General features: G+C 45.0%; 1 protein-coding gene across 6 annotated transcripts in view; it reads left to right on the top strand.

Annotated features, from left to right (window-relative positions):
* LOC129832278 (ubiquitin carboxyl-terminal hydrolase 2-like) overlaps positions 1-11,996 on the top strand; it is a 37,753-nt gene extending 25,757 nt beyond the window's left edge. For 4 of the 6 annotated variants that reach the window (XM_055896215.1, XM_055896214.1, XM_055896213.1 and 1 more), the window contains 10 exons: positions 3,866-3,916; positions 4,647-4,773; positions 4,913-5,024; positions 5,554-5,664; positions 5,903-5,967; positions 6,430-6,533; positions 6,661-6,820; positions 7,176-7,280; positions 7,376-7,496; positions 8,448-11,996. In XM_055896215.1, coding sequence (XP_055752190.1) covers positions 3,866-3,916; positions 4,647-4,773; positions 4,913-5,024; positions 5,554-5,664; positions 5,903-5,967; positions 6,430-6,533; positions 6,661-6,820; positions 7,176-7,280; positions 7,376-7,496; positions 8,448-8,532 — 1,041 coding nt within the window. In that variant the 3' untranslated portion in view covers positions 8,533-11,996. The remainder of the gene's footprint in view (positions 1-3,865; positions 3,917-4,646; positions 4,774-4,912; positions 5,025-5,553; positions 5,665-5,902; positions 5,968-6,429; positions 6,534-6,660; positions 6,821-7,175; positions 7,281-7,375; positions 7,497-8,447) is intronic. The other 2 variants (XM_055896216.1, XM_055896219.1) reach the window with 1 other exon arrangement.
* Positions 11,997-14,565: the final 2,569 nt, after the last annotated feature.

Below are 14,565 nucleotides of genomic sequence, written 5' to 3' on the forward strand. Positions count from 1 at the left end.
TCAGACTGATGTTGAAGTTGTCTGATGTACGTTAGTGAGCTAATGGTGCTTGTGGATCTAGCAGTGACTGGATAACTCCTTGGCCACCGAAACAGTTATCCACCAATGATTGATGATTTTATTACAACCTTGAACATTGACGCTTCATTGATCATCTTCAATAATCTGACTTCATCCCAGAGAGAGTGTATTGTATTGAATGCTTCAATGAATAAACTGAAGGAGCAGAGTGGCATGACTGAAAGTATACCTGGCTACGCTATCCTTGGCTCCCGGGCTTCACTCTCATGAGGTGAAAGCCTGTGGCAGATGCTAGTACCTGGCTATCACGATGAAGAGTGTGTTTTTTCAGTTGTCCCTCAAATGTTTTATCTATGGATCATATTAGTTCTTGTAAGGGTTTTCTATAACCTGTTTTGAAAGGAGGGGAAGTGTTGCTATTGTTTCAGTGGATTATCTTGGTGTTGAATATTCAGAGAGACAGTGGATGTAAATATCAGTTGATTGAGCTGGTCCATGACTGCTTAGTCACTCCATGTGAAGACAGTTGGTGGGTTGCTGTTGTATTTGTTTCCTGTTAGGGGCCAGGCACAGGAAGGTCAGAACAAACTGTTCTCCGTCTCCGGCAGCTCTCACTCAACACAACCCACTACTGCTAGCTAATGATTATACCGCATTCCATGGAGCAAGGTGGAACCGTGTCAGGCAGGCCTGGCCTGGCCTACTCAACCCATTCAGGGCACAACTTGTACCTGGCTGTTTTATACCAGGCTCCCGAGTGGCGCAGCGGTCTAAGGCACTGCATCTCAGAGCGTCACTACAGACACCCTGGTTCAAATCCAGGCTGTATCACACCAGTCTGTAATTGGGAGGCCCGTGCACAATTGGCCCAGCGTTGTCCGGCTTTGGCCAGTGGAGGCTGTCATTGTGAATAAGAATTTGTTCTTAATTGACTTGCCTAGTTAAATAAAGGTAAATAAAAAAATAATTTTAAAAAATTCATCATGAGATAGTTCAGCTCAGTGTCTGCCAAGGGCCATGGAACCCAAAACACCGAAATCCCAACAACAACAGATAACATTTCAATGAGATGTCTCGGATTGATAGCGTGGCGGCAGCGATCATGTTATGTGTAAATACATTGAGAATGCACAGCAATTAATTCATCAGTCTCCGTGTTATGTGAAAACAAGGTCAACTCTGTATCCCCTGTAAATGGAATGACTGGACTAGCTACAGTTTGAACCACACACTGCCTCTTACCCTCCATCATGCCTTTCAACTCATCACCTTTTGGTGGCAGCTGCCAGCTGGATGCAGATGGCATCATATTCTGGATCAATGTATAGATTGGTGTAATGGATGTGCATGTTGTAATACTCCACATAGCCTGGTCCTGTTTGAAGTGTTCTGGCATGACAGCCTGGGATCTGCATTCACACAGAGAGATATAACAATACTTGCTTTATTGGTCCAGCTGCACAGATATTCTTTATTGTCCCAGTACCCAACCTGACACACAACACAGTATACAGGGATATTGAAGCCGGTAACTCTGCCGGATCTGTAGATTTTCCCACAGGCAGCTTGCGGCTTTGATCCGGCAACCTTCCGGTCACAGGCCCTGTCTCTCTAACCTCAAGGCTACAGCCACCCCCTGTCGTGTAGTATCCATCCACAGTCACACATTGGTCACAAGCTTACTGTAACCAGTCCTTCAACCATTCTGCTGAAATAGAACTGCTCATCGCTCACTGCTTCGAATGGCTGTCAATGCAGTTGCACTGTGGTGTAGGCCTGAATGTAGGGTTAGGCGGCCATGGACAGAGAATTCAAACCCATTTGCCAAGCTTTCACAGTATTTATTTTCAATTTGTGTGCATTGTGTATTCTGGTGTATCTGGCGAATCTAGAGGAAGCATGTTCTCTTGTGACAGTTGGTCCGACTAGACAAGGCTACTGTCTGACAGGGATCAGGACAGAATAGCATTCTCTGCACTTCTATATCAGCCCATTCTTCCTCTGTTGCCTCAGGCTAGAGCTTTGTCACCCAAAAGGATCCTCCAAAAGCCTACAGATTGAAGTAATCTCCAAATTAATTAGTATGTCAGGCAAGATTGTCGCTAATGATGTTGCGTTCAGCATGAATCCTCTTGCATGTGCCGGGGCTAGTCACACCACTTTGAAGACTAGCGTTCTATAAATAAGCTCATCATCAATTGTTAATGAATGAGACGTTTTCAAAATGGGTGACACTGATTCATCTGTTGCTAGTCCAAAGAAGAACACAAGTTGTTCAGTCAGTTGCCAGATGTGAGTGTGACCAAGTGCGTTTGTGATGTCATATTGTCCTCTAGCTTGTTCGTGTAAAAATAGCGTTCCCCGGGCGAGCGGCTGTCAGGATGACTTGTGCAGTGACAGTCACACCGCTCTGACTGCAACCCAGCCAATGAGAACGCGGCAGCAAGTTCTGAAGGAAAGGTGCTATTTGGAGCTCCGATGATGTTACTCAGCAAATGTGACGTCATGAGGCTCGTTCTGGAAAACTCTTCTGGAGGTGACAAGCGGTGTGTGTTTGTTTTTAGCATTATCAGTGGTCCTCCTGACGTTTAGCCTACACTCCCACACCACTTCCCACAAATGTAAAAGCAAGTAAACCAATAACTGACAACAGGAAGTGTTTTGTTCACGTGGTCACGGACTAATAAATCGCTTTATTTTACATTGGAATTGAGAAAGGAGGATTTAGTTAATCCTGAGTTAATTAAACTGTTGGATGGGTTTTTCCTGTTCTGTTGGGAAAGGGGGATAGATGGCGTGGGGTTATTTATGTAATAGTAAAACGCTACAGCCCGTCCAAGTTGGTGTTCTCATAACTACATAAGCTGGAAACACTACACACTGTCCTGGTTGGACTCCCAGATCCCAGGAGCAGATGGGTGTGTGCCTGTTTTTCACTGTGTGTCCCGTGGTGATTGGTCACTCCTGCGGTCATGGGTAGGGACTAGGGAGGGAGGCTATATGAGCCAGAACAGAACATGCAGGTGAGAGTTACTGGAGAGCTTCAGTCAGGGTCACTTCAGTGTTATATTGAGTTCCACAGGAAGCTGGATCAGGTTTCCTCTCCTGTTCCCCAGCAGCACTGTGCTCTACATCAACCCATGAAAACACCATTGTGAACGGGTTACTGGCCTGTCTGACTCTGCGTGAACCGTTTTCATACCGACCCCAGTCGCCCTTCCGCTGGTCTAAATGTGGGGACTGTATCATTGTGATGGGGCCTTGTGTTCACTTGTGTTCAAAGTACTAGGCTTAAATAATTGATTGTAGCATTTCTACAAAGGCCTTAAGGCACAACACATCGCATTCCATATTAAAGAGATAGGCTCTACTGTATGTAATGAAAGTTTTGTCCGCAGTCAGATTGGTGCTTTGGTAATTATTTCCGTTACTACTCAATTATAAAACAACTGAACTTCTATAATTAAACTGCAGTGATGTCAGTCATTTTCTTCTCTCCAAAGCCCTTAGTCTACAATTGAAGACCGTTATCCACCTTAAAAACCTTTTAGGCTATTGCTAAGCCGCGATCTTTCAGTTTTGTAGAAAACACTGTACATCTGCGGGGGTGTGATTCCCTCTGTATTGAAATAGGACCAGGCTAGTGTTTGACAAAGAATATGTCCATCTTTAGATCTCATAGCATTTCTATTAGCCTAACCTATAACAAAGGCTCCGTGTTTTTCTGAGGATGGCCCCATGTTTATCGCACACGTCCTTCCACCGTGGGCCCATGCCAAAAATGACATTCGCTCACATGCTTTTGTCGTAAATGTTTTCCTTTTTGTGTTCTTCTCCTCCCCAGAACTCCAAGAGTGCCCAGGGCCTGGTGGGCCTACGGAACCTGGGAAATACCGTAAGTAGTGGCCTGGGTGCACACACACACTCATACATGTGTACACAGACACACATCATATGTTTACAATATATTTAGGCCTCTATTTATGTGTGTTGTGTAAGAAACGTTGAGTATTGTCAGTGTACCGAAAACAGTGTAATCCAAATGTCCTATCCTCTGCCATCAGCTTGAGGGATGTGTTTCGATATCACTAACACATTCCCTTAGCCAGTCTATTTGCATTAGCTGAGATTATTTGCCATGCCATCTCATGGCTCTACAAACAGGAGGAGGGGAGGGTACGGGGTATTTGCCAGGCAACAGGGAGAAGGATGGGTCCCAAAATAAACTGTCTACTTGCACTGTGTACAGTAACCTTATCAGAGTGCTTTCGCTGCTGTTGAACTCTGTACCGGCTGGGGGACTTGACTGTCTCTCTGTCTCTATCCCTGCTACCTTTCATTCACTCAGCCCACTGTCCCTTGTTTCCCCCGTGCTTGCACGTGTCACGTGATGTTAGCTGTTCCTCTGTGTGTGGTGCCTGCGTGTATGTAACAGAAAATATTTAAATATAACTCCAGCAGTCACGATTTCACCCCTGCACATTTGTCTGCAACGTTGACAACGTTATTGTCAAAGCTGTGACTTCCTGTACCATGAACAGCAGGGTAGTGTGCGTGTTAAGCCTCTTCTAAAGACTGTGTGTTTGTGTGTGTGTGTGTGTGTGTGTGTGTGTGTGTCTCTACAGTGCTTCATGAACTCCATCCTGCAGTGTCTCAGTAACACACACAACCTCCGGGACTACTGTCTCCACAACTCCCACCGACGCGACCTTAACAAAAACAGCCGCACCAACACCGGAGCGCTCATGGAGGGTGAGACAGCTAGCCTAAGTCCCCTGCAGTCAATGAATGCTGAACATTTTATTTACCATCAAGTCTCCCATTTTACAATGTCTGCCACTGTTCCGAGGGGATTGGATCTATCTTCTTGGTTTCCCGGTTGTGCTTCTAGAATTTGCCAAGCTCCTCCAGACCATGTGGACGTCCTCGAGCAGCGAGGCGGTCGGCCCGTCAGAGTTCAAAACTCAGATTCAGAGATACGCCCCCCGATTCGTGGGATACAAGTACGTGTTGTTCAACTAACTATTCACCAAGCCTACCTCTGAAATGGCACCCTATTCCCTACATAGTGCACTACTTTTGACCAGTGCAGAGCCCTATGGGCCCTGGTGAAAATGTGTGCACTTTATACAGATGTAGAATCTTCATTTGAGCCAGTTTGCTACAGCAGGAAAATAATCATGCAGCAACAGGAAATGTGAATTATTATATGGATTATAGTTAACAGACCTTTTTGTAGGGGTTGATACATTTTTCGTAAGGGAAAATCAAGTCAGAAATGTCAAAGTGGAAATGACAAACTTCAGAAGTGTTTTTAAAGCTCAAATACACTACAAGTTTGAAATTTCCTGCATTGCAGGAAAGTTCTCCTGCAACAGGGTGATCACATTAGGATCCTACATCTGTAGGGAATAGGTTACCATTTCAGAGGCACTCCAAATCTAATAACTTTGTATCAGTAATAGTATTGTAGATGATTTTCCAATGCGTTAAAAAAAGAACCTGTGTGTCTGTCTGTGTCCCTCCCTCCAGCCAACAGGACGCCCAGGAGTTCCTGCGCTTCCTGCTGGACGGGCTGCACAACGAGGTAAACCGGGTCACGGTGCGGCCGCGGGGCAGCTCAGAGGACTTTGACCACTTGCCGTGAGTGTTGCTCTCCTCTCCTGCTCTTACTTTCTCCATTAACTACCATGGGACCATGGTCAAGAGAATGTTAACCGGGAGGGTAGGGCACATCACACAGTATTAGTATGCAGTCAGTGGGTGTGGAGGCGGGATTTCTCATGGGTTTACAAGAGGGGAGGCGTGGGAGCAATGAGCATGAGGCTTTAACTCACTGAATACTGACACACCCTCTCCTGTCCGGTCGTCCCTCCCACAGTGACCGAGAGAAAGGGGATAGAATGTGGAGCAAGTACCTGGAGAGAGAGGACAGTAAAGTAGTGGGTAAGGGCACGCATCAACACCCACAGGGGTTAAGTAACACTCTGTGTTGTTAATAAATAGTGTTTTCTGGTAATGTGTAGTCTGCTGATTGGTGTTTCTGTGTGTGTGTGTGTTTGTGTGTGTGTGTGCGAGCAGGTTGGCATTTATTTTCATGTATTTTTCCCCCTGGTGGCAGCTCTGCGGAGTTGTCACTAGCTGGCACTGGCACAAAGTCATAAAATCCCATTTTAAACCTAACCTTAACCACACTGCTAACCCTAATACCTAACCTCAAACACATTTTTAACGATATAGCTAGGCAATTGACTTTGCTGCTGGCCCATCTAGCAGAAATTGCTCCGTTTTGCCTCCAGTGCAAAATGCATGACAATAAATTCCAACCTGCGCACACGTGTGTGTGTCTGCATCTGTGTCTGTGTGTGAGGGGGTAGTAATGGTCTCTCTCTGTCCTGCCCTCCACAGACCTGTTTGTGGGTCAGCTGAAGAGCTCGTTGACATGCAGCACGTGTGGCTACTGCTCCACTGTCTTTGACCCCTTCTGGGATCTCTCTCTACCCATCGCCAAGGTCAGTATCGACAATCCACACCAGCTTCCTCCCCGCAGTATTGTACATTCACCGTTCACCAGACCCGCATACAGTCCCAGCGTTTTTTTTTTATGTAACCTAATGTGCCGTGTGTCTATGTGTCAAGAAGGGCTACGGAGAAGTGAGTCTGATGGACTGCATGAGTCTCTTCACCAAAGAGGATGTGCTCGAGGGAGATGAAAAACCAACGTGCTACAGGTGTAAAGCCAGAAGAAGATGCACAAAGAAGTTCACTGTACAGAAATTCCCCAAGATCTTAGTGCTTCGTATCCTTTCTCAAGCCGCTCATATTTCTGGGCTGCGTTTGTCCGATGATACTCTTATCCTATTCGAGTTGGCTAGCGCCTGGTCCCAGATCTGTATATGATCTGCTTAAGCCAACACAACATGTATGAGACAATCGTAGTCCGAGGAGTTGGTTATGGTTCAACTAAAGCACACAGATCTGGGACCAGCCTAGAAGTGCTCTCTGTTGCTATAGAGGCTTGCCTATGTGTTAATGTATGTATGTGAACCTTCATATGAAACCCACTCAAGGTTCCATATGAAGCCCCCGTCTCTGTGTATTTACGGACGCTTCCTCCCTGCACTGCGTTTTCCTTTACCCACCTACTTGTCCAGATCTGAAACGCTTCTCTGAAGCGCGGAGAACCAGCAAACTGTCCACATTTGTCAACTTCCCCATGGAGAAACTGGACCTCAGGGAGTTTGCCTCGGAAAACAGCAGTGAGTACCATCGTCTGTCGGGTAGAATCGTCTGTCTAAGTACAACAGTGTAATTCTACTGATTCCTCTCTTTCCCCTGTCCCTTTCCCCCACAGTAAATGCAGTTTATAACCTGTACGCAGTGTCCAATCACTCAGGCACGACCATGGGCGGCCACTACACAGCGTACTGTCGCAACCCCACCTCGGGAGAATGGTACACGTTCAATGACTCCAGGTATGTCTTTCCCTACACTACCCACAAGGCTCTGCTAGCAAACCATACTGCTCAGAACTCATCTCATTTAGGTTGAATCGACTGGAAATCGTAGAACACTTGAAATACTCCTGTTTCGAACATTCAAGCTCTCTTCCACCTCACTCCATACACAGGGTGCATCTGAAATGGCACCCTATTCCCTTTATAGCGCACTACTTTCATCCCTAGTCTGGTCAACAGTAGTGCACCATTATATACAGTAGGGAATAGGATGTTGTTTAGAATGGACTACCACAGTGTTGGACCTTATTTGCTGAGCCTCATGTTGAGAGTGCTAGAGCAGAGACTGTCAGGGAGAGGACATGAAGAGCCTGTTTCTGTCTGTCTGTCTTGCTGGCTACATACCACTCACCCAGAGCTACTTGCTTTCTTAATAGCGGTACCTCCCTGTAATTCTGTCAAGTGTGCAGTAGCTTACCTCCTTCCTCTCTCTGCCTCCCCCTCTCTTCTCCTCGCTCTCTCACCTCTCTCCCACTCATTGCCTCGTGAGAGCCTATCTGCTTCTCTCTCTCTCTCAGCAGCCACCTGTCTTCTTTCCCTGCTCCTCTGCTCTCATTCATTATGCAGTTCTCACTCTCTCTCTCCTAAATTCTTTCCCTCCCTTTACTCCTTTAACCTTCTCTCTGTTTAAGGCACAGTATGATAGTACCCACGCAATGTTACTCTAAAATCTCCCTGCCATAAAACGAGTACCTTTGTAAGATCAACAACCATCTGAATACACCATCCATTTTCATGGTTTTGTGACATAATAGTTGAAGGGAACCTCAATATGGCTGTTCCCAGTTCAACATAGTTACATTTCTGTAATAATGTTGTCAATCCGTGTTGCTCTTTGCACCCATATGACTGTCTCAACAACATTGCAGCTCATCCACATGCATCCCCCCTTCCTCTCTCCCCTGACAGAGTAACGCCAATGTCCTCCAGCCAAGTGCGCAGCAGTGACGCCTACGTGCTGTTCTACGAGCTGGCCTCCTCCTCGCGGATGTGAGGGCCTCCCGGAGGAGGAGGGCACTGCAGACGGAGGGAGGGAGGGGGAGGAGGGCAAAGCCAGGCCCGTTAGGACTAATCACATCCACAACAGAGAGAGGCTACTACTCCCACTTCCCCATCTCTATCCACAACAGAGAGAGGCTACTACTCCCACTTCCCCATCTCTATCCACAACAGAGAGAGGCTACTACTCCCAGTTCCCCAACTCCATCCAAAACAGAGACTACTACTCCCCCCTCCCCAACTCCATTCACAACAGAGAGAGGATACTACTCCCACTTCCCCAACTCTATCCACAACAGAGAGAGGCCACTACTCCCACTTCCCCAACTCCATCCACAACAGAGACTACTACTCCCCCCTCCCCAACTCCATTCACAACAGAGAGAGGATACTACTCCCAGTTCCCCAACTCCATTCACAACAGAGAGAGGCCACTACTCCCACTTCCCCAACTCCATCCACAACAGAGAGAGGCCACTACTCCCACTTCCCCAACTCCATCCACAACAGAGAGAGGCTACTTCAACTGCTGGACGTCCACCCTCAGACTATGGAAACACTACAGGAATCTGTCATATTTGCTGTTGTTGTTCAACCCAGCCCTCCTCACTTCACTCCCTCTCGCTTCTCTCTGCTGCCTCTCTCTCTCGCTCTCTGCTCTTGGGGAGCAGGGTGGTCAGAGGAGTTGGCCTGTGCGTGTGTGAGCGTGTGTGTCTCAGAGAGAGTGTGTGTGTGTGTGTGTGTGTGTGTGTGTGTGTGTGTGTGTGTGTGTGTGTGTGTGTGTGTGTGTGTGTGTGTGTGTGTGTGTGTGTGTGTGTGTGTGTGTGTGTGTGTGTGTGTGTGTGTGTGTGTGTTATCACAGGAGACCCTCTCCAGGCAATAAAAACCAAGCGTCTCCTTCTCCGAAGTCCCTCTCTCTATGCACTGCAACAAACCAAACTCTCGTCCCGACTGCGCCTTTCTTCTCTTCTTGTTCGAGATCGCCTCAATATTAAAAGACTTTGTTTCAATTTCGATTTTGGATTTTCTTGTTGATTTTTGTATTGGTATTACCACCATCATCACGGTGGAAGATTTTCTGAACTGTTGCTGCAGCGCCCCCTGCTGACGGGATGGAGTAGGACAATATGGCGCCGTCAGAAATTCTTCTTAACACACCTCTCACACAAGCCTGAGTGTCCCCTCCGGCCTACACACTGCAATGTCTCATCCCAGTTTCTCTGTTCAGCTGTGTACAGTACTACTCTGTCCTTTCACTGCTGCTCTCTCTCCTTGTCCTGCATCTTCCTCTGAAAGTGGAGGGGTAGCCAGGTTGTCCTCTTAAGAGTGCTACGTGTTCAGAGGATGCCCTGTACCTTATGTTATTGTTTTCAGTGTGGCTGCTACTGATGTTTTAAAGTGCTGTGAATGAAAAGGACTATCCAGTACAAACGAATACTATTGGTCACAATCTTGTCAGTATGGATTTGTTCATCCTCGACTGTCATGCCATTGAACAACATGGAAAGAATGTTTTGAGAGAAAAAAAACACGATCTGTCTATTTTTATATTCTGATGCAATATAGAGAATGTACTTTACAGTGGTGCTGAAAAGACCCGTTGCTGTTTTCAGTTCATTTAACAGGTGAATGAGAAAGGCTCTTAATTATGCTTACAGGTGACTTACATGAAATACGAGTCGTACTTTTTAACAGTGGCAGTCAAAACACATGCATTTATTATAGATACACTACTGGTCAAAAGTTTGGGGTGACTTAGAAATGTCCTTGTTTTTGAAAGAAAAGCACATTTTTTTGTCCATTAAAATAACATCAAATTGATCAGAAACACAGTGTAGACATTGTTAATGTTGTAAATGACTATTGTAGCTGGAATTGGCTGATTTTTTATGGAATATCTACATAGGCGTATAGAGGGCCATTATCAGCAACCATCACACCTGTGTTCCAATGGCACGTTGTGTTAGCTAATCCATGTTTATCATTTTAAAAGGCTAATTGATCATTAGAAAACACTTTTGCAATTATGTTAGCACAGCTGAAAACTGTTGTTCTGATTTAAAGAAGCAATAAACTGTCCTTCTTTAAGACTAGTTGAGTATCTGGAGCATCAGCATTTGTGGGTTCGATTACAGGCTCAAAATGGCCAGAAACAAATAACTTTCTTCTGAAATTCGTCAGTCTGTTCTTGTTCTGACAAATGAAGGCTATTCCATGTGAGAAATTGCCAAAAAACTGAAGATCTCGTACAATGCTGTGTACTACTCCCTTCACAGAACAATGCAAACTGGCTCTAACCAGAATAGAAAGAGGAGTGGGAGGCCCCGGTGCACAACTGAGCAAGAGGACAGGTATATTAGAGTGTCCAGTTTGAGAAACAGACGCCTCACAAGTCCTCAACTGGCAGCTTCATTAAATAGTACCCGCAAAACACCAGTCTCAATGTCAACAGTGAAGAGGCGACTCCGGGATGCTGGCCTTCAAGGCAGAGTTGCAAAGAAAAATCCATATCTCAGGCTGGCCAATACAAAGAAAATATTAAGATGGGCAAAAGAACACAGACACTGGACAGAGGAACTCTGCCTCGAAGGCCAGCATCCCGGAGTTGCCTCTTCACTGTTAATGTTGAGACTGGTGTTTTGCGGGTACTATTGAAGGGAGTAGTACACAGCATTGTACGAGATCTTCAGTTTCTTGGCAATTAGCAATCATAGCAATCATTTCTCAGAACAAGAATAGACTGACGAGTTTCAGAAGAAAGTTCTTTGTTTCTGGCCATTTTGAGCCTGTAATCGAACCCACAAATGCTGATGCTCCGGATACTAAACTAGTCTAAAGAAGGACCGTTTCTTTGCTTCTTTAATTAGAACAACAGTTTTCAGCTGTGGTAACATAATTGCAAAAGTGTTTTCTAATGATCAATTTGCCTTTTAAAATGATAAACTTGGATTAGCTAACACAACGTGCCATTGGAACACAGGAGTGATGGTTACTGATAATGGACCTCTGTACGCCAATGTAGATATTCCATTACAAATCAGATGTTTCCAGCTACAATAGTCATTTACAACATTAACAATGTCTACACTGTATTTCTGATCAATTTGAGGTTATTTTAATGGACAAAAAATTTGCTTTTCTTTCAAAAACAAAGACATTTCTAAGTGACCCCAAACTTTTGAATGGTAGTGTATATTGTGTGTGTGTGTGTGTTCATTTAAAAAAAACTGTGGCTTTTAGTTTCGTATTTCATGTTGTGTTCATGTTATATCCGTTATAGGATATATATTTTACATTACAGACACGACAATGACATCGTGCTGCCAAGGCACATAGCCCTTACAGACCCTGGATGCCTCTGCACGTACTTTAAAATATTCAGGTCGGGGTTAACAGTTCTGTTCCTATGGATAAAAGCGTCTGCTAAATGACTATATTAATAACAAACCACCACGCTCATCCAATGCTGTATGTCCACTTGATTGACATGTATTCTAAAATGATTTCCCTGTACTGAGAACCCCCCCAACCCCCAACCATTCAACACTTTGTTCATGGGAATCCTGGACTGAGGTGTTGTTCCCTTAGCTCAGACCTATTTCTGTAGCCTATGGATGTCACTGTCCTGCTGAGGTCTGATACCATGTAAGTATAACACCCAGGAATAGTTATGCTCACTCTGCCCCCTGGTTACAATGGATGACATCCCTCAACGGAGAATACTGGGAGGATTCATTCTTAAATACATAATGGGATGTTAATTATACAGAATAACAAGGAAGTAAACTTGTATCTCTTGTTTACTTTGAGTCTATATCAGTCTATACACTGAGTAGACCAAACATTAGGAACACCTTCCTAATATTAAGTTACAGCCATGGGTGATGGGACAAGACTGTAACTACCAATTGGGGAGAAAAAGGGGTAAAAAGTACCAAAAAAAGCAAATGGGAAGTACCCTCTTCACAATATAGCAGGTTGGAGAAGAGATTTCCTGTTATCGCCGAAACGTAAGTCATCATGAACACAGGAGCATGGACTTGGCTTATTGCGATCTCCTGCACTTCCCAATAGTAAGAAAGAATGACACGTTCAAATGGCAGCTCACAGTTCAACCACTCTTGGTAAGTCTTTGACTGTTATTCTGTTCTTAAATCATTAATAGTGCCACACATGCATTAGCTATAATGAGATCATACATTGTTACTCAATAAAATGAAAGCATGAATAGATATAAAATACATTTGAGGTGTGTTTAACTCTTTAACTCCATATTAGGTCAAGACCCATGTATTTCAAAGCTGAGCCTGCTTTTACTTGGAGAGAGACCGAGGGGAAAGGGCTCAGTAGGGAACACCATCTTGGGCAAGAGGGAATTTCACACAGGGATAATGACAACTCACAGCTCCAAGAGGAAGGGCACTGTTGCTGGAAGACAGGTGACGGTGGTGGACACGCCTGGATGGTACGTGGGGCGCAGCACCCATGGCAACGTGGCACAGGAGCTGGGGCGAGTCGTGTTCCCTGGGGCCCCATGCCATCCTCCTGGTGGTCTCTGCCACAGGGGACTTCAGGCAGGGAAAATGGAGGACCATGGAAGAGCATCTGAGGCAGATCCAGGCCCCTATCTGGCAGCGAACTATAGTGCTCCTAACCCACTGAGCTGAGATACCAGGAGGAACCATCGTCGAGGAACACATCCAAGGGAAGGACAGGAGTCTCCTGTGGCTTGTGGAGAGGTGTGGGAACAAGTTATATTTTCTGGACAGCCAAGCCAGGGACAAAGAGGTTCAGGTCCAATTGCTGTTGGAGAAAATGGATAGGATGGTGGAGATAATAGGCGCCCAAGGGAAATACAGGAGAGGTTGTACAGCCAGGTGAGAGAGAGCTTAACGCTTCGAACACACCGACTGTGTTTCGATACACCAGAAGTGCATTCATTTCCAATGGAACGCTGCATTTGCCTTGCAGCATTGCGTTGCAGAGGCAGTTGCAGTGCGTTCTGTGTGGTGCATACGTTCGATAAATCGAACGTATGCATCAAATTGTATGGGTGGATTTGACAGAAAGTAGGAAAATATGAATGTAGATTTTTTTTTTGCACACATTCAGTACAAATTTGGGATTACATAAAAACAGTTTGATTGCATAATTTCTTTACATGTTTTATTTATTTATTTGCCAAGTATATTATTTATTCGATGACATCCTCAAATTAATTGTGAGAGCCTATAATATAATTTCCCTCCAAAATGCAGTTTTGGAGCGAAATGTAATAATAAATAGTCAAGATAGGCAGAGTAGGCTCTTTCAACAATGAGACCAACGTTGAGGAAGGTGGTCTTGATCGCGCTGTTGGGCCGGGACCAGCCCCGCCGAAAGCGCAGGTCTGTGTGGGTTCAGAGATGGTTAAAGTCCCGAAAGCAGGCAGGGGAGTTCCACCGTCTAATTCAAGAGCTTCGACTGTTTGGAGAGGAATTCCGAAGTTACTTTCGTCTGGACCGAAGCCAGTTCAATCACCTACTCCAGATGGTTGGAGCCAGGATCGCCCGGATGGATACCACCTACCGGGAGTCCATCAGCCCAGTTGAACGCCTGGCGATTTGTCTCCGGTAAGCTACATTCTAGTACATTTTTAAAGCCTTTGGTACCATAATTGATTGATATTTGATAGTGTTTTTATGTGCAACCTAGCTATCTAAAGGGCTCTAGTTAATAGTCCCTATTTGACATCAGATGTACTTTTACAGAATGTTCATTGGGACTATAACTTTTCCCAAAGTTGGTTTATAATCCTTTTTTTATTATGCAATGTTACCAAATGAAAAGAAAGGTGCCTTCTGCCCTGATGAAGGCATTGTTAATGATGGTTCATGAGTATTACAATATAATTAGTATAGCATAATAAACAGTAATGAGGTAGCTATATGAGTAGATATAATATGTGGGTGGAATTCAAGTTACACACAATATTTATGATTATATTTTAGATTCTTGGCGACAGGAGACTCCTACAGGACCATAGGAT

This window comes from Salvelinus fontinalis, chromosome 33 (genome assembly GCF_029448725.1).
Source record: "Salvelinus fontinalis isolate EN_2023a chromosome 33, ASM2944872v1, whole genome shotgun sequence".
NCBI lineage: Eukaryota > Metazoa > Chordata > Actinopteri > Salmoniformes > Salmonidae > Salvelinus > Salvelinus fontinalis.